The sequence below is a fragment of the Lampetra fluviatilis genome, chromosome 7 (assembly GCF_964198595.1).
Source record: "Lampetra fluviatilis chromosome 7, kcLamFluv1.1, whole genome shotgun sequence".
Classification (NCBI taxonomy): Eukaryota; Metazoa; Chordata; class Hyperoartia; order Petromyzontiformes; family Petromyzontidae; genus Lampetra; species Lampetra fluviatilis.
The window spans coordinates 18,187,111-18,214,445 of NC_136281.1; the positions used below are offsets into that span (position 1 = coordinate 18,187,111).

General features: G+C 51.9%; 1 protein-coding gene across 4 annotated transcripts; it reads right to left on the reverse strand.

The window, feature by feature from the left end:
* Window positions 1-1,385: 1,385 nt before the first annotated feature.
* Window positions 1,386-26,712, reverse strand: TECPR2 (tectonin beta-propeller repeat containing 2). Of its 4 annotated transcripts, XM_078858756.1 has the most exons (20): window positions 26,553-26,712; window positions 24,294-24,534; window positions 23,411-23,539; window positions 21,223-21,354; window positions 20,463-20,623; window positions 19,757-20,072; window positions 19,268-19,403; window positions 18,240-18,710; window positions 16,486-17,672; window positions 15,874-16,063; window positions 15,435-15,608; window positions 14,637-14,823; window positions 14,013-14,154; window positions 12,103-12,355; window positions 11,117-11,212; window positions 10,284-10,535; window positions 9,469-9,617; window positions 6,356-6,491; window positions 5,385-5,534; window positions 1,386-4,310 (listed from the first exon to the last, which is right to left on the reverse strand). In XM_078858756.1, the coding sequence occupies exons 2-20, from the start codon at window positions 24,501-24,503 to the stop codon at window positions 4,153-4,155; spliced, it is 4,629 nt and encodes a 1,542-aa protein (XP_078714882.1). In that variant the 5' UTR covers window positions 24,504-24,534; window positions 26,553-26,712; the 3' UTR covers window positions 1,386-4,152. The 4 variants fall into 4 exon arrangements, with proteins under 4 accessions (XP_078714882.1, XP_078714884.1, XP_078714883.1 ...); XM_078858758.1 differs by lacking the exons at window positions 24,294-24,534; window positions 26,553-26,712 and having other exon boundaries at window positions 20,463-20,585; window positions 23,411-23,518; XM_078858757.1 differs by lacking the exons at window positions 24,294-24,534; window positions 26,553-26,712 and having other exon boundaries at window positions 19,757-20,040; window positions 23,411-23,518.
* Between the last annotated feature and the right edge of the window lie 623 nt (window positions 26,713-27,335).

Genomic DNA, 27,335 nt, shown 5'->3' on the forward strand with positions numbered 1-27,335 from the left:
GCGAGAGCAGGTTGGAGCAGTTAGGGAAGGCTGCACTGTGCTGCGTCCCAATGAGGTTGACATTGGTTCAGTTGTCTTGTCTGCTGCTGCTGTCGGTCGCATTTACTCAAATCTATGTTCATGGTGACCAAAGGGGACTGCCAATGCACTGCATGAAATGCTGATGGCTTTTGAGTCATGCGCAAAACCCGTGTGCTTGTCACGCATGTGTGTTGTTTAGACTCAAGCAGAGAGCGAGCTCGCCATGTGAACTGCACCTGGACAAAGGTCGCACACCTTACGAGGTGACTATGTGGCCAGAACGCCGAATTTGGCTCACGATGCAGTAGAGAAACACGGTCGGCAACAATATGCTGTGTGATCCCAAAGTACCACAGCCTGGCATCAGATACCCACCCAGTATGTTTAAGTGTAAATGACTTTTAAATTATTTATAAGATTATTCTTTGGTTCTTTTCGGTTAAGTCACGTCTAAAAATAAAATAATAAATTAAAATAAAATAACATATTGCGACGTTTCGATTGCAACACAAGCAATCCTCATCAGGCATAAAAGAAATAGCAACAAAAATCTAACTAGAAAAAACTATAGACAGACATACAAGCAGACAGACATCACAACGGCACACAGAGAGAGGAGCAAGCTGACAACGCGGCACGGGCACGCAAGCCTGAAAATTAGGAGGCAGGCACACGAAAATTAAATAACCTAGTAAAATATCGAAATGTAATGTAATACAACACAGAGAGTCGGTTAACACACAATTAACGCATAGCCTGGTTGATTACGTGTTTCAAAATTTGCTAAGTTAGAATTTTAAGTGTGAGCAACGAAAATCTAACTAGTTATAAGATCCCACTGCTTTGTTCCTGTGGCGTGGCGACAATCACCACATGGTGAGCAGTGACCAATAACCATGTGCATGTGGGTTTAATGTGTAATCTTGACATTTAATAATTACATCGTGTGTAGTAGTATAAGTCATAGTAGTGTTACACTTCAGTTCAGGTACCTACGAATGCGAAGACAATTTGCAGGCACGTATGAGGTGATAGAAGCAGGCACCGCACACACAATCATAACTTTTGTTTTTAAATGAGCACATTCAGGTCCCTGTACACGGTCAGCGAGTGCGGAGCAACGATTGCTTCTTGACGGTTATGGTTGAGTGGTGGGAATTCCACATTACGAGAGCAGAGGCCTGTCCATCCAGAAGGCGATTGTTTACTTCCCCATCTCTGAAAGATGATCGACTCTGCATCTCGATATGCATCGAGTCTCCCCCACACGGCCAGGCGCTCGGCACGGAGAGGCCCATCCCACGACTGTACAACATGGTCATGGTTCAATCTCACAATCCATTATCTTGTTTGTTTGGTCCTCTTTGCACAGCCTGCTTTGTATCATGTGTGCTTGAATTTCAATGCAATCTATATAAATCAAACAACCGATTCTTATATACACGACTCGGGGCATACGTAGAGCGCGTAAGAACACATTGTAACGAACAGATGAATCATTAAGTATATCCAGCCAGCTATCTGGTAACATATGACACTTTTATTTTGATTCACGACCTCACTCGAGCTACATTAACAAATGCTACTTTCAGAACATGAGGACACCTTGACGTATCTGCGACCTAAAATCTTTTTTTAGCAAACAAAAAAAGTTCTCGCCACAATCCAGGTTCATGAAACTGGAGTTACCCACGGCAGAACCGCCCATCACTCCAGCTCTGAAATAAAAGAAGTTGTTTAAATCTTTTCAGCACAAACCATGTGGCCAGACCGGACTGCATGGGACAAAGGAATGGGACCAGTGTCACCTTTCATCGCCTCTGGTTGAAAAATGGCGTGTTTTCGCACAAAGAATGCCAAGTTTCACCGCAGCGACGGAAGGGGAGTTTGCGGTTGCCACCGTGCCTGGTGACAGTGAACGCGGCTCAGGACGTGATCAGGATGAGCGTGGTCGCAAATCCCGGGCGGCACTGCGCACGGTCGCGCAACACTCACTCGTGTAGAGTGACAGACCGTGGATCCACCCCCCGTCGTAGTGCACAACGCCAATTATGGCGATCGAACACAAATGATGTTGAGTGAAAGAATGGTCGACTCTGATGCTGTTCATGCAAACCGAATTCCAAATTGATGCCTTTAAAGGAATTGAGAAAATATCCCAATGCTGAACCTCCTTGAGTCGAGGCTCGGGGAGGCTTTCCTCGATATTTTAGTAGTTACAAACGGATAGGTGAAGCTAAACTCACTCCCTCTCCAGGTGAAAACATCCGGCTATGTTTTAGTTTTACTGTGAGAATGGTAGACCCTGCACAGGAAATGTTGGGTCCAAGTCTAGGGACCAATGGAATCGGATTCTTGAATCTGAATTTCTTGTGTGGCAAAGTGCAGCAAAGAGGCTCCCCAGCACGACCTCACACACCACCTACACCCACACCACCCCCTACACCCAGTCCACCGTGATCCAGCCACCCTGTGCCCATAGTGGCAGGCTGCACCTACAGCAGCATCAATAACACATTACTGCATCATCATAATCTAACACCAAATATATACTATTTACACGTTCTGACAAAAAAATCACCTCTTATAGAGTACTTCAATACTACGCAGACTACTGTTTAAATGTTTTATTTCACAGTTATAATAAAGTTAAAAGAAAATGATTTTGTATAGTACAGTATGCATTGGGGTAGCCTTCTAAGGCTACCATCTCAAGTTTGTAAATGCCAGTCGACGCGTTTCTGCGTGGCAACGACTGCTGGCCAGCGGAGAGATGCTGGGCACTCGTGGGGTGAGCAACGAGAGATGAAACCACGTCCTGTGCCGCCATCAGGACTCCCCTCACGTCCTTCCTTCGCTGTAACATCACTAACACACAAATTATACTTTGACTAATTTCTGCATGGCATTGCAGGCGCGCAAGGCTTTTGCTCTCTTTTAAGGTCGCAGTGCGTAGCGCTGGCAAAGCCGTGCGCGGTTAATAAATAAATAAGTGCAATGTTCGAGCAAGGCTCAAGCTCTGGGAGCAGCATGTTGATTATTGCAGCTGCAGCAGAGTTAATGTTCGGCTTTGTTCTCGCTACTTGCATTTACATCTGCGTTGCTTTTGTGCTAACGTCAGTTTTCTTACACCTCACGTTTGCCTAATATTTACGCGATCTAACGCAAAAACCTCTTATGGATGATATTGGTCGCGAAAGCCTACTACGTGTTAAACTAATAGGGTTGGTTTGCATCTTACGCACTCGAGATTAATGGCTGCTATGCACCTGCAGTAGTATCAATATTGGCGCAGGGCTGCGAATCTTCCCCTGTGACAAGCTCAGCAAGTGGCACGCTGTGGATGATGTACCTTACCAGTGGCCTCAGTACGTCGGCGACACAAACATCAGCAGCGCTAGCGACGCCCCGACAACATCTCTACGGTGCCCTCTTCACCCCGTCACCGTGAATCAACTGCCAGCTGCGCACAGAAAACGTACACACCACCACCCCCCCTCCCACAGTGCATCAGACCCTCATTTCGGTGCCACGCTGCCCATCACTCGTAACAATGTTAGAACTTTAATACGCTGGGTCTGGTGATTCCAGTGGAGGCTGCAATCCATTAACGATCACCCTTTAACCTGAGAATTGCTGGTTAAATACCCTTCAGCCACCTCCACTTATCTGCAAGACTCCAGCAATGCAAGCTCTCCAGTGCCACTGTCCACACACTCCACTCATTTATACCGGACACTTTGGTGGAGAGATTGACGTCCCCTAACCCAGTGGTTTACAACCTTTCTGGACAACGCGGACGATCACTGCCAACTCTCCAAAGATGTTCGCGGACCGCCGTGCGCCAAGGACATATCTTGCAAAATGAAAACAACGCAAAGCCACAGCGTCTGCAACGGTTCCATTGCCGACGCTTCACACGGCTGTGCAGCGTCACAGCGGCGGCCCACGTAGCGCAGTTTGGTAACCCGCTGCCCTAACCCTCACATCGCCGGGGCGACGGGTCGGTGGTCGGGGTCAACGCTGCAGCTCTTCACTCCGTTACTGTCAAACGAGAAGCGGCTATGTCGGCGCGGGCAGAGGGAGGCAGCGGTTGCCCACGTGGGCGCCCCGCCGGGCTGGCGCGTCTCCTCACAGCAGCTCCCAGTCGTCGTCGTTGTCGTCGGTGCTGCCCAGGCGGTAGGCGTGCGGTGGGGCAGCCGCCCCCGTTGAGCGGCGGAGCGGGCGTGTGAGACGGCGCACGAGCGCGCCCTCCGGCGTGCAGCCCCACACCTCGTCCGCGCCCGTCACTGTCGCACCGCGGCAGGGGCAGAGGAGGATGGCACCGGCGGTGAGATGGACGCGAGCACTCATCAAGTAACGAGTGCTGATCACGCGAGATGAGCTCTCGCGCGCTTCGTTCACAACGTAACGAGCGCTGGCCGCTCTTGCCGATCCACTGCTAGATAAAGGCCTCCTCACTCTGTTCCCATCGTGCCGATTATTTAACCATACATCACCACACTGGTCAGTGCGGGTTGGTGAAGATTAAGAGAATCGACGTCACATAGAAGTACAGAACGAAAGGATGTTGCTGCCCTACCCTCTGCTACCCGTCACGTGGCCCCGTCACGTGGCCCCGTCACGTGGCCCCGTCACGTGGCCCCGTCACGTGGCCCCGTCACGTGGCCCCGTCACGTGGCCCCGTCACGTGGCCCCGTCACGTGGCCCCGTCACGTGGCCCCGTCACGTGGCCCCGTCACGTGGCCCCGTCACGTGGCCCCGTCACGTGGCCCCGTCACGTGGCCCCGTCACGTGGCCCCGTCACGTGGCCCCGTCACGTGGCCCCGTCACGTGGCCCCGTCACGTGGCCCCGTCACGTGGCCCCGTCACGTGGCCCCGTCACGTGGCCCCGTCACGTGGCCCCGTCACGTGGCCCCGTCACGTGGCCCCGTCACGTGGCCCCGTCACGTGGCCCCGTCACGTGGCCCCGTCACGTGGCCCCGTCACGTGGCCCCGTCACGTGGCCCCGTCACGTGGCCCCGTCACGTGGCCCCGTCACGTGGCCCCGTCACGTGGCCCCGTCACGTGGCCCCGTCACGTGGCCCCGTCACGTGGCCCCGTCACGTGGCCCCGTCACGTGGCCCCGTCACGTGGCCCCGTCACGTGGCCCCGTCACCTGTCCAGGGCGTTTGCCCATCCATGCACCATACAGGCTGGATTCTGCTTAGCTTAGAGATAGAAATTCCAAAATTCCATGCCAGGGACCATGGTAGGATTTGAACGCATGCCTCAACTGGAAGCCCCGCTGCACAAATGACCGAGCCACGATCCGCAAGAGGATTTTCCCACCCAACGAAAAATAAAATCCGCACGGCGCTTACCGGTAAGCGAGGAGAGCTGCCCAGGGATGCGCTTCCAGTAGTCTCCAGCCGCGTTGCCTTCCCGCACGCCGTACCGCCGTGCCACCTCCCCGCCGGGGCACAGCACCCACGCCGTGTGCTCGCTCAGTGCCAGCGCCGTCGCATTCAGCCCTGCGCCGCGGATAACGCGCACGATGGGCTTGCACGTGAACACGGCGCGCGACGGTCTCGTGCGCGCGTCCAGCAGTACGCATGCGGCCATTACAACGTAACCAAAATGCGACAATTCGTCTCCTTTACACATCCCATTAGTCACTCGGCCCTTCCGGGAGTGCATAATTTCAGCTCCATTGGTTAAACACAAACAAAGTCTGTACCGGTTTCAACATTCAGTGGCTCAACATAGACATTGGTCATTGAATACAATGTGCACATGAGCCGTATACACACGCAGATCTGTCAAAAGATTTGGCATTTTTCACTTCCTGTGCTGGAAATCTGTCGGGAATGACACTGCCCTGTGAGCCCACGATGTTTACCAAAGATGGCACTCCTAATTCACCAAATAAAACGAGTCCAGAGTAAGGAGCAGCTGTGAAGGAGCAACTCATCTGGCTTGTCGTGGCTTAGAGCCGGCGTGTCTATTTGTCTCTGCAAAAGGCAGCTGAGAGAGTAGAAGATGCAGTTATTGACGGCTTCATGTTGGTACATGGACTTATTGTCATTATTATTTTATTCTTATTAAACGCATTAACTCTAGCGAATGAATCTTCATTTGAAGCTTTCGTGACTGCAGGAATCCATACTCTTTGGTTCTTTCGGTAAAGTCACGTAGGTAGAAAAAAATAATAATGAACTTGCGGTTAAACAAAAGTTACGATGTGGAAAATAAATGCTCATCCTACCAAACTTTTCGGTCGCACGTGAAGCATTTCCGTTCTTAACCGCGAGGGATGGCTTCCACTTTGGCTTGACTCGCACGGTCGACTTACCCGGCACGTGCTCCCAGCTGCAGCCAATGGGCATCGTGTGGGAGATGCCCACGCGCACAAACACGTTCCCCCGTGCGTCCATCGCCCACACCATGGCGTCGCTGGGGCTGCAGAACAGCTTGCACAGCTGGAAATTCTGATGTGCGCAAGGCGAGCCCACGCACACACGTGTACACAATGCACGTACACGATGCACGTACACGTGGACACACAACACACGCACACAAAACAACATTAGGCACGCCAGGCTTCAAGCTCTCAGAGGTTGACGACATTGGCACCGGTCAGGGGTCACGGATCAAGATTTGATTATTTATTTTTCCCTCACGATCCTGATCGTATTGTTTCTTGTTTGTGCAGTTGTGCAGTTGTGCAGTTTGTCTTCTTGGTTCTTTCGGTAAAGTCACGTAGAAGGGAAGTAATAAAATAATAAAAATAAAACATAATAAAACAATTCTCACGACGTTTCGGCCACAACGCAAGCAGCCATCCTCAGGCGAAGAATGAAACACCCCAAGCTTGGAGCGTATATTTAAGCTGGGTTAGAGGGGGGGGAGGTGGGAAGAAGAGCGCCTAAACAAAATAATTTGCATATCAAGAGGAATTCAGCATATGGAAAATGCGTAGGAGGTGGGCGGGGGGGGTTCCAAATCAATACTATGGGAACCCCCCCCGCCCACCTCCTACTCATTTTCCATATGCTGAATTCCTCTTGATATGCAAATTATTTTGTTTAGGCGCTCTTCTTCCCACCTCCCCCCCCTCTAACCCAGCTTAAATATACGCTCCAAGCTTGGGGTGTTTCATTCTTCGCCTGAGGATGGCTGCTTGCGTTGTGGCCGAAACGTCGTGAGAATTGTTTTATTATGTTTTATTTTTATTATTTTATTACTTCCCTTCTACGTGACTTTACCGAAAGAACCAAAAAGATGAATCCCTGCAGTCACGAAAGCTTTAAATCGAAATTTGTGCAGTTTGCTCAAATAGTCTGATGTAATATTACCAAATACTTTACACAAATCCTAAATCACACTGTCACACTCTCACCTCGACACCTGTATTATGAGCATAGGTATCTATTTTAATTAGCGAGTTGATGCATCATTATAAACCTACATAATAACATATACAAAATAAGAATAGGTTTTATCCTTTCTGACAATAAAACAGGTGTTAAGATGTCCAAACACCAAACATAAACCTTTTGCGAGGCATCAAGTTACTGCATTAAAGACGCGTGCTTGTGGTGAACATGCAAACGAACACGCTCTGGCAATATTGCTGCATTGTCCTTGAGACTGATTGGTCTACACCAGAGACAGCTTTAGGGCCCAGTCTCACCACAAGTGTAAACCAGAGAATGGCAAAAGGCGACCAGTATAAAGACAATGCACTATCAGGGCATTATAGCTCAGGGTGAGCAGCTACAAAATGGGTAAAACCTACTTTTATTTTTTCATACTTTGATACTGGTAAACATTTTTCCCATTTTATACGTAATAACACGAGCAGTTTTGCAAGTGAACCAATTATTCTGAATAGTGACCTGCTTTTGCAAACAAGCTTTTGTTGTCTTCTGTAGCTAACACTGCAGTTACTCCCAAACTGACATGCCCTCTGCTATCACCAACTGTATTATTAGCATCATCGTCTAATACAATGCAATTTGGCTCAACAACAACATTAATCCATCGATAACTCGAGTAACAAGACTGATGCACAGATGCCCGGCGACCGGTGAGATTTACTGGACGGCTGACGGATGACTACAAGGACACGGCTGGAAAAAACTGCAGATAACTCAAGTTTTAATAAAAATTAAATATATATAAAATATCGCTCCATAAAAGATAAACGATGACCCATGAACCAGATCTGACACATGGACGTAAACCCGACGCAGCCTCGTATGGACCAATGGCGCATTCCATACTTAATAGGGAATTATAATTTCGTGTTCAAGAGTAACGTGGATTTTGCTCATTAATTGTGAGTTGCCTCGCGGCTCCCTGCGTGATGCAATTTGTTTACGACCACTCCGGCCGAGACAGTGGGCCCCCTCAGAATTATGGCACAAGTCGTGCGAGAGTTTTATTTTTCCTTCCCCAATCCAATCTGGCTCAATACAGAAACTTTCCACACATGTGCTGGGCATTGGATTTTACTGGAGACTGTTAAAATTCTTGTAAAATTTTCCCTAGTTGATCTGCACATTTTGGACAGGATTGAGAGAACACAAAATGGTTAGTTATGGTGTTAACACAGAAAAGTCTTCTGCAACAAATAAATGCTGCTTGAAATGAGATGCAGATGCAGCTTCAGATAAGCGATCGCGTGTATTAAGGCGCAGGAGAAGCAGGCTCGCTTATCCCAAAGAGTTTTTGAAGGGGGCGCTAACATCTCAAGGGGTTGGGGGGCAGCTTGGCTCTCTAGCAACCAGAAGCACTCTCGTCATGGTGCACCGTAAGACAAGCACGCTCGCGTTTCTCTCCACTACACAGTGCTCAGAACTGACAACCAACAACTGCACAAAAACACGGCGATCAATTGTTTTTGTCCTCGCTCCATGTTTAGCTTCTGCTGTGGGGACCTAATGTCTGTAGTGTATGGCTGACGCTACGCCACCGTGTGGCGGTGACGATGGAAGCCGATCCAAGATACGGCCGTGGCTGTCTTATTTGGCCTCTCTTAGGGCGATCGCACGAGGCTCTGCTGAAAAATTAAAAAGCACAAGTACTTGTTTCTCTGCGGTAACACTACTCGCACAATGAGCATAAAATCACCAAGAAAGACAAAAAATAAACACCTCAACCAATAAATAACCAACCTGTCCAAGTAGCAAGCCAGAAAATTGGACCCGTATTGGGCTCTGGGGCTCGAAGTCAGTGTTTCTCAACTCCAGTCCGCGTGACCCGCCACGGCACAGCTTTGCGTGATTACCCACCATCAGGCGCGTGCAATGGGCATTGTCTTTTGCATATGCACAGAAAAGATTGGTAATCGTGAAATGGTGGAAGGTGGGGAGTGGTGAGGGCCGGAGTTCAGGGACACGACTCTCTGCCACCCACTCAGAGGTTCGCCGGGGAGCGTGGGCGGCCGGAGGCCCAGCGTACCTGTGTGTCCCTGTCCAGGGCCACCCAAGCGGGCATCATCTGGCTCGAGTTGAGGGGCTGTGTGCCCATGCGGAAGTACACGGTGCCAGCCGCGTCACACGCCCACACGTTCTGGCCACCGCATGCCACGCTCACCAGACGCGTGGACCCTGGTATGCACGCACATACGCGCACACACACGTGAAGGCATGCAGATTCAGACACCACAAACATTTCATCTTGTTGCCAGCACTTAAGTCAACATTTTTTTTATTCTAGTCGGTCTTCATCTAGTCGAGGCAATCTGTGTCTTAGTCTGCGGATTTCGCTGAGCGGAATGATGGAGTGGCAGCCAAAGGAGAGGAGCGTGGGGACCAGTGGACTTGATTAAGGCTGTTCTTGAATGATCCAGGCTCATCAATGCAGTGATATGGTCAGGTAGACCATTCCACAAGCCAACTCGCAGTGGATTCATCTTCCCAACTAACGGCTCACTGTGTTAAGTGCTGCTCCCTCCGGCACACCTCGCACTGTTGCCATCCTCCTATGCAGAGGCCTATCGTGATGCTATTGGACATAAGTAGTCTTTTTACCAAAACACTACAAGAAAATCAAAGGCTCCCCTATGTCCGACTGCAGCTACAAACTCAAGCCATGGTCTGTATTACATCGCATTGTCTAAAATATACGTGTTAATGCAGTGTGCGGGTGTATCTGCAATTCACCAACTCAGGCAAAGGAACTAATAGTTGCTCTTCATAAGCTGGATGAATGACGGAAGACTTCAGAAAAATACACAGGCAAGAACACAACGCACGCGCGGGCAGCGCACTCACCCAGCTGCGAGAGATCTAGCGGGAACCAGACGGCGCCAGCGGGAACCGAGCGGGACAGCGGGCGCACGAAGACGCGGCCGGCAACGTCGAGGGCCCAGACGGCGTCATGTGCCACACTCAGCTGCACGGGCGGCTGTGGGAGGGGCACGACGATGGGCCACCCCGCAGGCTCGAGCCGCCCCCTGGCGTCGGGTGGCTCGAATGAGAACATGAAGAGTTCGCCGCCGTTCTGCATGGCCCACACGCTGTGGCCTGGGGGAGGCCACGGGTGGGTATCACAAACAGCTGTCGCGATGTAATTTTTCACGACAATATGCTATCACGATTCACAATATGGTTGCTACGCAATCGGTTTCCCATAACTGTGAAACTGTATTTCGAAAATGTGTAATTTTTGTGCTTTTCTGAACTCCCAGTAGGAATAAAGAAAACCTACTCATGAATGAAAAATAACTAAGTTAAATTTTGCTCTTCTGAGTCATCTTCGTTATATTTTCGCCCAGTTGTAATCCAATCGTGCTGTCGGCTGCACGTCACTAGAAAATCCAATCAGAGCTCTGGCAGAGCAGCACACCCCTTCGTGTTGCAGAACGGCCCACGGAAGCAGATACCATGGAGCTATCACCGAGATCCCTTCAGGGATCCTATGTTGTAAACAGTAGGGGGCAGCACTAGCCCACTTACTATGCCAACGGGAGCGATGCTAATCCCATGTCAGCTATTGTTAATTCAAGTGATGTGTTTTTTTGCCTGGTCGTTGTTCCTGCGCCTTTGCGGCGAGGTGCCCCACACTGGAGGGAGGTGCGACACGAGTGGGACGGTCGGGGAGCTACCTGGGCCACAGTCGACGGGGCAAGGGGAGACGAGCACGGAGAGCCAGATGCAGGTGGAGGCCGTGCCCCGGGGAACCACAGACGCCCAGTACGCTCCTGCAGAGCCCGTCACATGGACACACACATGCACACCCGTACATACATGTACACAGATACATGGGGAACACAGACAAGAATCCCCCCTGCAGCTTACATAGACTGCTGGAGCAAGGGCTGTCGGGTGAGCACCTATTAAGGCCAAACAGCACATGGAGGTGGTGTATTTTGTCTCTCCACTTCCGATTTTTACATACCAGATACTCATTTAAGGCTGGAACAACCTAGGGGAGCCCCAAGACTGGTTCAGACATCACTCGCCACTGGTGATGGTCGTGGGCCAGGAATCAAACTCAGGTCGCTGGGTTCTCCCAAGTGCAGGATGCTAACCACTGGACCACAACTCCCCACAGCACTATGGTAGATAAGTATAAATAAAACATGTGTTAGCCTGGCTGTAAAAGCCATGCAGTGCTTTAAAAAAAGTTACACACATCCCCACATTCAAATGGGGACGGTGCTCATCACCTCCCTGCCGTGAGCCGGCGTTCCAGAGTCCAATCCCTAAGGTGGGCACCGGCTTTGTGCACAGGATAAGGCCTCTTTAGGTCTCACAAAGGGATGCTCATCAATCCAAGTAGTGTGATGGACTTAGTTGATGGTTAAAATATCGACTGTGAAACACGAATGCTTGTAAACAAAAGGAATGAGATAAGGTTTGAATGTGGCGGCTTGCCCTGAATAATTCCACATGCTGCTTAGCAAACGTCAACGGCCCTGTTTCAATAAGTGTGAACGATGCTGTGACATCGTTCACAAGAGTAAACCACCATCGTGTGCCACGACCATTAACGGGGCCGAGTCAGCCGCCAATCATAACACGGATCTAGCCGCTCGATCGACCGACCGACCGCCATTGGCACGACATCGCCGGCGAGCGCGCTCGTTACCCGTCAGGTCCCCGCGCGACACGTGAATTTCGTTTCGCCCCGACAGCACCCAAACGCCAGAGCGGCCGACGGCGAGGAGTGGCGCCTGGTGGGCCCCGACAGCGGGCGGGGCGCGCAGGCGCTGCACGGCGCGCAGGCGCTCGGCGAGCATCTCCACGGGCGCGGCTGCCGCCACGCCCGCCGCCGCCACCGCCGCCGTCAGAGACTGCAGGATGGAGGGCGGCTCGCAGAGCACGTACTCGCTCAGGCACACCTGAACACCACGGGGCCCGTTGTGCACGAGGGAGGGGAGGGGGGAGAACAGGGGCAGAGGATGTTAAGGAAAATGAGGTCAACTTTGACCTTTGAGCCAGTCATGGTAATTCTACAATCATAAGTCTATCTGCATAACTATTAAAAATGTTATGTATTTACAGTAAAGCCTTAATGAATATCAAGGCTCGATTGGGAGTGTTTTGCACGTGGAAGGGAACAAGTGCCCAGAGAATGTGCACTCGTATGGGGGATCACGCAAGGGGCTGTTTCACAAACACACTTACTTACTGGCTTCTCTGCAGCCTAGAACGTTTGTAATGTCACAAATCTACGTGATTCACCAACGTTTGCCGCAAAAGCAAGAGACAAGTGGTTCCCAACCTTTGTGGACCGGTGTTCCAGTGTCAACCATCAAAACAAGTTTAAGGACCACCATGCAGTAAAGAACGTGTGGTGTCTTGTGAAGAAACACAACAGTTCCACCAACTACTTCCCAAGGCCTTGCAGCCCAAGAGTAGGGACCATCGCAGTCAATGGCGGAGCCAGGATTTTCAGGTAGGGGGGGAATCACCTCCAGCAATTAAAAATGTATAGGAGTTGTTAGTCAATAAGGACTTGTCCTTACTTTTTATTCGACGCGTGTGCGGCGATGGCGCAGCCATCGATTGAGGGTCGAATTCGAACCGTATGTGATCGGCATCGCGCTCGCTGAATGTGTTGATGCCTTCAGGGAAGTCGTGTATTGTATACGCAACTGCGCACAATTCTGAGTCACTTATAACCGCTTTGCCGTTACTTATTGCCAATTATGGACTCAGACTATTGTCCTAACATCTCATACAGTCCCTGGCACTTAATAATATGCTACACCGTGGCAGCGGGGGTCGCAAAATGCCGATTTATTATTAAACCCCAATAATCCAATCGAAATCCCTAATGGGGGGCACGTGCCACCCCACCCCCCCCACTGGCTCCGTCAGTGATTGCAGTAGAGAGTAGAGTCAACATGCCCAGCAACGCATGCTGACTTCGCCGTGTGAAGCAAGACAGACATTCCAATCTATACAGAGCGACAACAACTGTACATATGTGCCAATAGGAATAACATTTCATGCAAAGTCAAGGTGTAAGTGTTTAGACTGCATTGCGCATGTGAAATAGTTGAAATACTAACCACCACATATTTCTGGAATCATATTCAGATGGACTATTCTTTTCCAGTTTCAATGGATGGTGCTTTATACAACTTAAGATTTGAATCCAAGTTTCAGAGAACTGTGATTAGAGGGTTCTGCAGGAAGATAATGGTTTTCAGTCTAGTCAACAAAAGCCTCTATCACATTATTCGTTTTATTGCTTCATTTGGATTATTCCAGCAATGAGAATTGAACACTTTGGTTGGATTTCCATGTAACAAACACATTTTTATGGCATATTAAGATGGTGGATTAGAGGCCCATTGAAGAGACATCAGAAGTAGTTCTGTCACGCCAACTTCAGCTGATACTGCCGACTGCAACAATTCTGCATGAAAATGACTTCTCTCATTTTATAACTCTGATAGAACAGCTGCAAAACAATTAATGCTGATAATGACCGTAATGCTACTGCTAATAACGATGATGATCCTATGATGATGATGATGACGACGTCACCTGCCACCAGTGGTCCCCCTCCCCAGCAGGAGTCTGCGACGTGACCCCAGTGCGAAACCACAGGCGTCCCTGGGCATCGAGCACCCATCCCGTGTGGTCGTCACCAAGCGCAATGCACACCACCTCCAGGCCCTGCTGCACGCTGCATTCAACACAGCAGAAGGGGTCCTCTCTGTCACTCGCTACTCCACATGGGCTAGCCTGCACTGCACGTGACTCAGCATGGGCAAGCCTTCAACATGTCACACATTATACTAGCCTCCTTCATGCGTCACACAGCTCAGAGTAATCTCTGTGACAGACTGCACAGAACGGACTAGCTTTCATCATATCCTGCTTGCCAACGCATGTGCTAGCCTCAACGCCATCCACTTTTCCTTTGCCAATAAATGTCACTTTCTTTCCATTAAGTAAACAAATAAGCCCATGTCCCACTGTTCGATACAGCAACTTGAGATGCGGTCGCATTTAGACGCTCCAAAGAGGACGACTTCAATGTGAGATAGCATCGGGTCGTTATTTGGGTTGCATCTTCCGCGACGCTTCCAACGCGATGCTTAGCAGGTGGAGGGCGGTGTGGCTGCCCGGCGCGGGAGAGGCGGCGAGGGCATGCGCGCCGTTTACCAGGCTTGCTCGATCACCCAGCGCTCGCCTTCGGGACAGAGGCTGCTCACTCCCTCGCGGCACATGAGTGTGGCGTTGGGCTGCGACGTGATGCCCCACACCACGCCGGCGCGGGCCGCCACCTGCAGCAGTGGGGGCGAGTTGTTCACCGGCACGGGGCGCGCGCATGGCCGCTCCCCACTCAGGCCTGCACGCGCACACACACACACAGGTCACAGGTCCTCCTGGAGTCGTGCACGCTGGTGTGGGGAAAGGGTTGTGAGCGAGCACACATGAAGGGGATGATGTGGCCTACAGCACACCTGGCCGCCTCAGCTCCCCAGTGCTGATGTTTACAGTGCTTCATAGTGCTAATATTTATATTTAACTGCACCGGGTACTAATTTAAGACCGAGTCGAATTAGGGGTGGCCTCGGAGTGGGTCAGATACAACTCTCCACTGATGTTAGCCGTGGCTGGGAATCAAACTCAGATCGTTGGGCTTGTGGAACATTGCCTTAACCACTGCACCACCACTCACTTCAACATCAACGATACCCGTCATTAACCACGAAGTGGCAGTGCCGTCACCATGGCGCCTGTGCCAGGTTATGTGCACTTTGAGTCCACGTGAAGTGTCGAAGGCTCACTGGCAGGTCACGGGACAGACCCAAGTGCCATGGGTTGACTGAGATGACTGGCAGATGCACCAGCTGTGCCCCCTCCTGTGCCAACTTTCTGTGTTTTAGCCGCCTGGCGCTCCCGCTCGTCGTCTCGAGCTGCCTACACTCATAAACACGCACCCACACACGCACGTACCAGTCTGCACGGAGAGGTGCCCGCTAACGTTGACGACCCAGGCCGAGTCGTCTCCCAGCGCCACGTGCGAGACGTGCGTCAGGGCCTCGTACCAGTGCCGCTTGCCGCGCATCGTGGCCTTGCTGGCGGCAAACGCCTTACCCGACTTGTGCTCCACCTTCCACAACAGCATGCCTACGGGCGCACACGTGCACACCGCACGCATACGCCAGCTTCACAGTCGGGTGGGGGAAATGCACAGCGGCGATGCCACCACACAGCAATCGTCCGACTTCTGATGATGGTGATCAATCAACGGTGGTTCTGTTAATACCGATATTTCGATTTGAATATATTGAAAAGAGCAGTGCGCCACCACTTTGTTAGAATAGGGTTGGGAGCTAAGACGATAAGCCTACTACTCGTGTCTCCACGGGAGCAGGAAGGACGGCACACTCACCGGAAGGCGACACGGCCACATGGCGCACACCTTCCTCGTATTTCTGCCACAGCAGCCCAGCCGGCGCGGGGGCGACGGGTGCGCAGTGCAGGACACCGCGGCCGTCCACGCACCACAGGTGGCGCTCCGACACGGCCAGGCCGGCCGCCAGTGACCCCGGGCCCGCGTGCCGCATCCAGCACTCTGACAGCTGCCGGCACAACGCCACCACCGTCAGCGTCGGTGGCGACACGAGCAACATCGTCACTAGCCGATACCATCGCCACCAACAAAGTCACCGCACCATCGCCACGCGGGGTACTGACATGACAGCACTACAATGTAGAAAAGTACGTCGCTGGGAATTATATTGGAGTGCAATATATTGTACTGCAAATTATAGCATCATGTATAATTGAAATGCAGTACAGCAGAGAGCAGTGCAGCATAACCCAATGTTGTGCAGAAATTGTCAGCTCCCCACACCAACCAGTACAGTGAAGGCGCCCTCATCCAGCAGTGGATTGACAAAAAGGGGCTATGAACACGTACGCAGGACAGCGCACCGAGTTGTATTGCACCGCATATAGTGCAAGGGGCAAGGCAGTGCATCGGCGTGCAGGCTTCACGCACCTGCCCATCCCTCGACACGCTCGGGGCGGAGCCGCCGGCCGCCTGCCGGCCTTCGCACGCCGAGCCCGACGAGGTGGACGACCCTCCCCCGGCCACCTCGTCGGGGCTCTCGGCGTCACCGGGCACAGTCCCCTCCGCGTCGGCCACACTGGTGTCGGATGACGAGGCAGGCGCCCACCGCGCGTAGATGTCCTCGCCGTCGCTCTCGTCAGAGCCGTCGCCCCGCGCGGCAGGCTCGGCTTCCTCCTCCCGCCGCGCTTCCTCCTCCTGTTGGCAACGGGGCTCCCCGTTCCCCCCCTCGTGCGCCGCCGTCAGCTTCTTCCACCAGTGCTGGTCGTCCACGAGAAATGCCGCCGGGACGGTCTCCCCGAAGTAGCCGCTGCCCTGCGGCGCGACGCTCCCGGTGGCCTCGTCGTGTCGGGGAGGAGCCTCGTCGCCCAGCAACCAGGCCAAACTGCCGTCATCTGCCAAGGTCACGCTGCCCGACCGGCCTTTGTCGACACCGGTGCCCGGGCTCCGTTGTTGCCGAGGGTGATCGAGGCTCCTGCTGACACCGGCAGCGACGCCAGGGGCGCCCAGCAATGTGCCTCGAGTGTCAGATTTGTCCTTGTCTAAGAAAATCAGGGGTGACGGAGCGTCGCTACGGTGCTGTTTGACGAGGTCTTCTTGTGGCACCTTGCTCAATGAGGTCCACTCTTTGTTCACATCCACAGCTGGTTTCGGCAGCGAAGACGACACATCCACGTCTGCCATCTCGTCAGATATATTCTCCGAATGTCCGGCCGCCAGAGCCGTGAGGTGCAAGGTCCATGGAGTTTCCTCGCACTCCCCAAGCTCCCGTAACTCGTCATGCAGTGACATGGGGCCGTGCCTCTCGGCCGCTCCCCTCCCCGTGTGGCCCTCTCTGCACGCGTCGGTGCGTGGTTTGGACCCCACGGCTTCGGGCAACGAGCTCTTCGTAGACACGCGCTCCTGGGGCACGGCAGCGACCGACACGGCGCCCGCACTGTTAACACCGGACGAGGCGCTGTTCCCATCTGACTGAAGGTCTGCTATAGGTGCTTCCGGGACGCTGTCGGGCACTGCGCAGGCCCCCGCAGACACGTGGGCTGGGGGTAGAGTCGTGCTGCTCGGGTTCTCCTGGGTTAGTGGTGCAGAGCTGTCCTCCACCAAGCTGCCGCTCCCCTCTGCATGTGAACATCATCATCATCACCATTATCATCATCACCATCATCAACCAACCAGTCTACACCTTTCCCCTAAAAATATTGTAAAATGTCTTACCACCGTTACTGCATCATCATCAATCCCTTATTTGTTATTCGCACGCATGCACACACTCGTTGTTCCCCCGACACGCACAACGTTCTTTGAAGATCCTAATGCAGAACCCTCCTGAATAAGAGTCGAGAGACTCGATGAGGCTTCCTCGATACATTATGTTATAACGACAGCGACACGTGGTGGGACAACAGATATAAAAGTGCTCCTGCTGCCATATTATTTTAAATGCTAAATGGGCTTCGGCAAGGCTCGTCTATGAAAGGTAGAAAGGCTAGTGGTCGATACGAACCGTGGATAAAACATACCGAGAGAAAATTTGGCGCGATTAAACGTTTGCACGAGCCAGATGGACTGTGTTCATCGCGAGACCATGAAAGATGGCGATGGAGAGGCCTTCATCCGGCAGTGGATAGAGCACGGCCCATTATGATGACAAAAGCGACCGCACTAAATAAATACGAGGTACTCACCATGCCTCTTCTTCTTCCTCCTGCGGAGCGGCTCCGCCAGGACCCTCCCCCCCTCCTCCTCCAGCTCCCCGAGGCTCAGCGAGCGCAGTCTCTGTTCTGGCAAGGGCTCCCGGGCGGCCACCCCCGACCCAACCTCTGACACGGGCTCCGCCGCCAAGCCATCCGCAGGCCCCGCGTCCGGCGCGGGGGCATTGGGCGCGTGAGCCGTCGATGTCGCTCCCTCGACGGCGACGTCGGCTCCGTCACCCGCACGCTGCTCGGTAGCGAACGCGGTCCCCGACCCGGAGCCGGGGGACGTCGCCATCGCCGCGGGCCGATCGTCGGGGCCGGTGCTCGGGCTTGCGATGGTGGGGGGGGTGTCCGGGCGAGCCGTGGGGACGGGGGAGCCGCCGTACGGGGCCGAGGGCAGCGCAGTTGTGGTATCGGCCGCTGGGACGCCCGGCCCCACACCTCTCTCGGTCAGCGGGACAGCTGATTCACGCCGAGGATGCGAGTAAGAAAAACTTAATATTTAGTGAGGGGAACAACATAACAGTGCAATGAACCATAGCAATTCAATCGTCTTAGTTTGCTATTTACTATTTTATTATATTTTTATGACATTTCATCAATGTCAGATATGGACAATGTTAGTTTAACATTGAGGCTTTTGCGACCAATATTATTCATAATAAAGGTTCTTGGGTTAGACCACATAAGTATAAATGTGGCGAAACCCTCCACCACCCGACACTCACAACATTTACAATTTGAGTACTCAAAATTTGAGTACTCAAATTGTAAATGTGTGGATTTACTCTCCAACACACCAGTGAGCTGAAGTAGTAACTATGTCGCTTTGTTCACGTGACAAATCCCTTCCTAATTGGCTGTGTCGGGTGGTGGAGGGTTTCGACACATTTATACTAACGCGATCTAACCCAAAAACCTTTATTATGGACAATGTTAGATTCAGCCAGGATTTACAAGATAAAAATTACCCAAACAAAGCATTCATCATCTATAATATGCTTAAGACTTTTTCGTGCCTGGTTCGGGTGTGCCCTGCAGCTGAGCCGACAGGCGCACCAGCTCCCGCTCGCCCAGCAGCAGGAAGACTTCATCATTGCAGCAGGCGGCCGCCACCAGGTCCCCAGCTCCCAGCTCGAGGCTGCCCACCACCGCCTGGATATCCAAAGGGAGCGGTGGGTGAGGGGTGTAATGCACAACACAAAACATCAGCAGCGCAAACCAACGCCATCAACAAAAGCAGAAACGTGAACAAGCAGCAACACCTAACAGCAGAGGTAGATAACGACAGCCGCACTAGCAACGACTGCAACTAAGGAACCATTCCTTCCAAATGTTTGAAGGGCCAACCCACGTCCACCTGTACCTCTAAAAGGGGACAATGCTCTGGACTAACGAGAGATCCCACAGGCCCACGGTACTGAGAAATGGCTCTCTGCATGGCCTGGTGACACCTGGTGGGTATATCCCCGACTGGAGTGCCGTGTAGGACTAAACACTGGCGCTACCTGCTTGGTGGGGTCCAACACATACAGGCCGCTGGGGCTCCATGACATCAGAAGGCCCTGCGTGGGCAGGAAGGGCCGCAGAAGCCCGAAGGCACGCTCCCCTGCACTGCCGCCACCGCCTGCCGCCACCGTGGGCCGCGCCGTCAGCTGCACGGGCCGTGGGTCCAGCGCCAGCACGTCACGGAAGATGTACGTGGCCTTCACGGCGCCGGCCATGTCGGCGCGCCAGAGACGCAGGCCGGGCCGCGCGGCATGCAGCGTCAGGTCGGCCGGCTTGCACAGGCCTGGGATGAAGCACGCACCAAGTGGCTCCGTGCTGGCACAGGCACATGCCACAACAAAGTTGCAGCTCCACATTACTCTGCACTGCAATGATGTCGACGTCGGGTTCCTGTGTACTTCCAAGAGTTTATTTAATGTCCTATTTAGCTAAGGGAGGCATTTAACAGATGTTGTGATTCTCTCTGGCTCACATTACAACACAATGAACCACAATATCAACAAAATAAGCCACAGCTGGTGGATACTTTAAAGAGCTAGTGACTTCGAATTGGGCAATTTTCTCGTTCATTATTTTCATCATAAATGCAGCTATACTGCAGAAAGTGAATGGATACATTTGTCGTGTGTATCTTACGTTGTGGAACACGTGGCAACATCGCCAAACCCATGGCAAACCTAGCCATGGCTCGGAGGGGCCCCTCACCATTTGCGCGGCTTGGTCCCGACCTGCCGCGCGGCTTGTCCTGTCTCGGGGAAGCACAGCACGGAGCGCTGGCCAGTGGAGACAAGCAGCGTGCGCTGGGCATAGTCGAGCTGCACCACCCCGCTGCATTCCTCGTGCACCAGAAACGAGTTGCACACGCCCTGTCAGCCATGAGGGGGAGGTGGGGAAGGAAGTGATGGAGAGGATGCGAGCCCTAACATTTGCTTTCAGTGTTCAAAATAGAAAAGCAGGCAATATTTATTTCATACATCTGTCTCTCCACCTCAAAAATAAAAAGTATTTCTCACACAACCATCAGCCACACAGCCTTCTGGGAGTACATCATTTCAGCACCATTGATTCAAAAACCTCTGGACCAGTTTTGACATGCAGTATCTCACCAACAGGGTCACAAATGCTTCAATTGATGCCGGTGAACTGCTAGATGTTACAGGCAAGATCCTGTTTGGTTATCTATTTTATACTCTCTCCACAATCATTTTGACTTCGATCATTCCAAAACATAATGAGCTTTTATCATTATCCTTAAGCAACTAACTTTTTCTCAATGAGTTTGTTTCTCTCTCCGAAGATTCTCGATGAAAAGGTTTGCAATGACTCAGTCCTGAAATGCCACGGCATCACCAACTCCCACAACATGCTTCTGTTTTGCAGTCTTGCATATTCTGCTCTGTAGTGTATTTATTTTGTGTGTACGTCGCCATTTAGCCCGGGGCTCATGTTAGCAGCTGCTACTCACGAGCTCGAAGTCGATGCTGGTGCAGACGACCTTGCCACGCTCATCACCCGAGAACAGCTTCATGCCATTGGTGCTCCAAGCTAGCGCCACGACAGACACAGAGTGCTGGCCCGCCACCTCGAACCTGTGCAGCTTATTGGCACAAGGACCAGGACAGCGCAAACAACAACAAACCTATGCGTGCTGCTATACCAACAGAAACACAAAGACTGTAGGAACAAGTGCTGCTGCCGAGCACCTATGAAGGCCGGGACGACACTCGAGGGGGTGGGCAGCACCACGCCCAACCGCCTTTGTCCCCCGAGTAGCAATGTTTATACACTGCACCAGGTACTCAAGTGACGGTGACGTCACCACGGCACCTGTGCCAGGCCAGGTGCACTGAGTCCACGTGAAGTATCGAAGGCTCGCTGACTGGTCTTGGGACAGACCCAGGTGCCATGGGTTGGCTGACTGAGATGACCGGTACATGCACCAGCTGTACCCCCTACTGTGCCAATTTGCTGCATTTTAGCCGCCTGGCCCTCCGCTCGTTGTTGTTCCTCTGCTCTCCGTTGTTGGAGGGCTGCCAACTGCCCAGTATTGTCCTTCACGAGCCTCCTCTATAGAGGCCGGTCTTGAAACCGCTGGTACCAGTCGTCAGCAAGTCCACTCAGCTCCACATCCTCCCGTACCGGGTACCGTATCAGCCCATCTCTTCTCCAGACTATGTCCTGCCCGTTTAGCCCCCTCTATGTGGCCAAACAGAAGCTGCTTTGGCATGCGATGGCTGGGCATGCGGGCTACATGATCCAGCCGACGCAGCCTTGCCTGCCGGAGGAGCTCACCGAAGGGAATGTGTCTAGATCTTTCAAGGATTTGTGAGCTCCTTACACAATCCAGCCTGGTCAAACTCAGGATGGATAGTAGGCATGCCAGCCTAAATGTTTTTAACCGGCGCAGATGTTCTATTAAAGGGGTCCACGTTTCACAAGCATAGAGAAGGGAGGGCATGACTGTGGCCAAGAAGACCCGATGCTTCATGCAGTGACAGACCAGGAAGCTTCCACACAGCATTGCGCAGCCGATGAAAAAATAATGCCGCCCAACTGATTCCGAGTGAGACCTGTCAAACCGGAGACGGTCATAAGCACACTGCCCTGGTATCGGAGACTCTCCACTCTCGCCACAACTGCTCCATCACCAATGGGGAGCTGAGGGGGAGGAGTGTTTGGTAGCAAAAAATACCCAGGCAGGTGCTTAGTTTTAGTGGGGCTGATGGTAAGACTCCATCTCTTAGTGGGAAACTCCAGGTTCAGCAGCAACGCCTCCAACTCCTCCTCTGAGTGAGCAGCAATCACCAGATCATCAGCATACATAACATGATTGACCAATATGGAGCCATCCCTCGACCGCACCCGGGCATCGATCAGTCTCCCGTTGCATCTGTACCAGATAGCCATGGAACGCTTAATGAGTGGTGTTAAATGTGGGAGCCAAAGGACATCCCTGTCACACCCCAAGGTGAATAGGGAATGGCTCCGACTCATGGCCATGTAGCTTTACCCGGGCCTGTCTACCATCATGAAGGCCCTTAATGATTGTGAGCAGAGAATCAGGGACTCCGAAAGCACGAAGAACTGCCCACAACCCTGACCTATTGAAAATATCATAGGCCTTGACCAGGTCAATAAAGCAGAGATGTAGGTCTTGTTCGAATTCCCTACATCGCTGCTGTAGGGAATTCTGGATGACCGCTGCAAAGTATGATCTTGAGTTTTGATTATAGTCTACTGATCTTTAAAGTTGCACAGATGTAAATGTGTGATGATAATATTTCCAATCAATATATTTTATAGATTTTAGTCCTCAAAACTGTATGGCAAATAAAAAATTTGACATTTTACGCAGAAAAGTTTTTGATGCAGTCATTGGTGACTGTATGATACTATCAAGTGGCTAGACTGAAAAATCTTGTTTATGGATAACTGCGAATTTTAACCCATTATTTCAGCAGTGCTGGCTCCTGATTAAAACACAGCCACTAGGCCAACTCAATGGTTTTATTTTTTAAATACTGTCTTAACCTCTTATCGCTACAGCCTAATTTTGTGAAATATAAATTGTCTTCCAACTCTAAGACAAGGTTCGTTCTGGCCCAGCTGTGCTCTCCACACGAGTTAACTCCTTCCTAGTGCCAGACGCAAACCTGTTTGTTGCGTCCAGGGAGCGGAGAAGTGAGCTGAAACAAAACCACCCGGCCAGTAGCAGTTCCCACAGCAACCAGGTCATCCAGGCAGGTGAGCAGCCTCACGGCTGTGATGGGATCATACTTTACCTGCAAGAGACACACGCGCACCACAATTGACGACTACTGCCCTTATCCATAGCAATGACAGTATTTTACAGACTTAAATCTTCACTTTCAAACAATCGATTTGAGAATGAAAATAACAATTGTAATTAAACTTTTCATTATGGATTGGACTTTATTATAAAACTTACTTATTTATAACATGTTCATCAATTTAAATGTTTTGCATATCCATCAAAATCCTCACCGAGTGAATCAAGATATTTTCAGGAGGGTCCTGCGTTTATGTTTGGCCAACTCCTACCAGATGACGTTTGCATGTGGGAGGAAACTGGAGTTTCTGCAGTAAACTGAAGGATAAAATACTACAGCACTAACTCCACAAAGACAGGTAGCAATTTATATCACTTGGTGAGCTATTTCAACTTGCCAAGAGCACTTGCTGTGTCTATTAGATCTACAGCTCATGAAAAGCCAGGATTATCACACACGAAAGCCACGCCATGTGCTAATCTGGCACACGGCATTTGTAATATTCAAACACCTGAAGAAGTGCATTTTGGTCCTCTTGTCTTAGGCCACCAGCACAATAAATGTGAGCTGTGACCAATTCATATCAGTAGTGACGACGCAGTGATAGACAACTGTGCACCAAGCTTCATCCTCATTAGAAGTCAATATTATTCTATTATGATGGGATTTTCTCATCATTTACAGAATTGGTTAAAGCGGCAGTTAGTGACGTTCAAGTTCCAGCGGCATGTGCAGTGGGACGAACATCGAGCTTCTGCAAGCGGTGCCGTCGCCGGCAGTAGAGGAAGACCTGCCCCACGTTGGTGCCCAGCGCCAGGTACTCGCTGCTGGCGTCCAGCACACTGAGGCGGAGCGGCACGGAGCGCAGACCACGGGACACCCGAGCGGGCAGTGCGTTCGTTACGGCGTACAGCGGGCCGCACTCCCGCAGTGCCATCGCCTCCGGGCTGGCCATCGTGCCCCGTGCCAGCCGGGCCGGTTGGGCCCTGTGTGGTACCAAGACAGATAGCCGCGAAGTTTGAATCACTAATGCTGTCCTGCACACAAAACGACAGGAAAATCATTGTGCATGTCCATTCATGTTTGGGGTTTTTAGGGAACCGCGCGTCAGGGCCCTTCAAGGAAGGGGGAGCAACGCACTGCCCCAGAACGTCTCGAGCAAATCAAGGTGTGGAGCCGGGCTAGTCGCGGTCAGTGGCGGCTCCTGCAAAATCTCTCAGGGGGGGCAAATGTCTGGATGATTGATAAGGATAAGGTCCACCCATGCAATGAATAAATTAACAGCTTAAGCATGTAAAGGCAACTTCACTTCTTTAATATTAATGAAAAATAAAGTGACTCTTACAATACATCTTGTTTGTTTATATACTCACTATTAAAACAAACCACTCAAGTTTATTTTATTAAAGATTCCACTAGGTGGCGATAAATTATATTGTTGGATGAAACGTGCTTACGTATGATGACGTTAGCACGTATGATGACGTAAGCACGTTAGTGCGAGCCCTCCCGGAAGCCATAGAGAATGCATTGCAGCGCCCCCGTTCGAAAAAAAACATCTTTGAATGTAAGTCTATGGGGCCACTCGGGGCGATTCTCAGCCGTAGTGAAATCGCCCAAAAAGAGGCGGTACTCCACAGAACGTGACATGACGCTGATTGGACTATATCCAGAGGCTGACAGTGACGGCTAGCGTGACTCTGTGGTTGAATGACATTGGTGGTGCGTCGCCCAATCGCCCTAATGAAGAAACCGCCCCTGGTCGCGGTATTCCTTCCAGGATTCGAGAACCTGTACTGAGATGATCAGTGGTCCAATTAAGGGCCCACTTGGAGCCTGCCAATCACAGCCTCGCGGTATACTAATTGGGCGTCGAACAGCATCTTGCACACGTATTTCAATTGATAATGTTGCTTTCACTGGATGAGAAGACAATCTGTCACGTGTTTCTAATTAAACCCAGCTCCAGCTGGTTTTGGCTGAACGGAATTGCAACGCGGAACAAAATCGCCCACAAGAGTGCACCAGGGCGGGTGCACAACCATTCCTGCCTTGTTGGTGTGCAAGCGAGGGAGTGAATTATCTGGGGCTTGTACGAACGACCAGAGCCAAAACCTCGGCAACTGGGTGTGCTTGAGAGTCAATGTGGGGGTGCTAAATTCAGAAAAATGTCTGAATATTTGTTTTAACCGAGTGTGAGCGAGAGACGGGGGGGGGGTCTCCACAAGATCGACTCCTCCATCTGGGCCGACACGACACTTCACATTAGTCGGTGTTGGTTGGTAGAGCTGACGAACCCACGGAGCATGCAGCTAGATTCTGTTTCTGCACTCCCTGCTGCCCACAACGCAGACATCGCAGCCTAAGACGCCCACCACCACATGGTGGGACGCTGACACGAGGACCTCCCCGGATCAAAGCCTTCTTCGCTTCTGAGCTTCGGCTGCATTCCGGGAAATGTGGCAAGAGTCGCAACATGTATACCCAACAAGCTGTGTACTGTACTGTAGAGACACTGTGATACACGTGTACTATCGTTGTACTGGCATTATACCGATACTGTCATAGCACATTCATTTTACAATAATCGCTTTACAGGTTTACAGATGTTGCTGTTATCGCGATGCGCTATTGTCGTAAGTACAGCAATTACAATTATCCAGCACTATCATGGAGCTATACTTCTCTTGTTATTAACCGATTACCGTCACGAGGCAGCCTCGTTACCCCCTGAAATGAGCATCGAGGCGGTGCCCCCCCCCGCCCGCCCGCCTCTTGTTTACTACAGCAGCCCCCCCCCCCAGCTCGGGATGGGCATTCATCATTCCTATGGCGGGAGTGGAGCTCCCCATTAACATCGGCATTCTACGGGGACAGCGTTTACCCTCCGCGCTGCGTCATCGTGCCGCCACGCGTATTGTGACTTGTGGCCGTGGCACGAGAGCTCCAGTCGTGGCGCGTGTTCTCGTGGTGTCGTGGTACTGGTGGCCTTCCCCCCTCTTACCCGAGTGCAGTTCGCGCTCACTCTCCTCGTCGTGCTCTAACGATGCCCGTTCACCGAGGCTCTGGTGCTCATCCAGCAGTGGAGTGGGGAGGCGCTGCACGCGGCCTCGCGTCCGAGGGGAAGGCGAGCGGCGTTAAGTTTCGTGACTCCTAGCACAACCTCCCTGGCTACGTCACTTCCGCCACTCCCCCCGCCTCCCGGCGGCCATCTTAACGAGGGGCTGACCCCACGTAAGATGGCCGCCCACCTCTCGCGGCGACCAATGGGACGCGGGGTAACATTTGTGTCGTGCGTTGCGCAATAAAACATTAACTCATTGGAATCGGTGAAAAACCTTTGCCGTCGCAGCACCAACATTTTGGAACCTTGTTTCCTCCCTTCGTATCGTACATCTTTAAAAAAATATTCTGAAGCGGAAGATTAGTGCTGATTTGTAACTTTTATCCTTATCCACGTGTAGTCAATCACTCGGGCAGGGTTCTGAAGGCACCTTCTTTATTCTACACGTCAAGGAACTATAGACGCCCTGCGTGCTTACACGCTCGACACACATCCGTCTCTTCTGACGGCACCAGCCAGCGACGACAGTCGGCAGGCTGTCGAGCTCGCGGTGTCTCAGGGTGGTCGAGGCGGCGGCGAATGTGTCGCTGCGAGGGGAGATCCACTTCCGTCAACAGCCCCGAGCTCTCGCCCGGGGCCCTCTTTTATCCGCCCCGGCGTGGCCTTGCTCCGCCCTCGCCACGCCCACTTTCTGGAAGCTCCTCGCAGGTTCCCGGGCTTCCA

Coding starts and splice junctions, on each gene's coding strand:
- TECPR2 (XM_078858756.1), bottom strand. CDS start 24,503: ATGGCCAGCCCGGAGGCGATGGCACTGCGGGAGTGCGGCCCGCTGTAC. Junction 12,356..14,012: donor AGGGGGACCACTGGTGGCAG/GTGACGTCGTCA, acceptor CGTGGTGTTCAG/GTGTGCCTGAGCGAGTACGT. Junction 10,536..11,116: donor CCCCGTCGACTGTGGCCCAG/GTAGCTCCCCGA, acceptor GGCCTCCCCCAG/GCCACAGCGTGTGGGCCATG.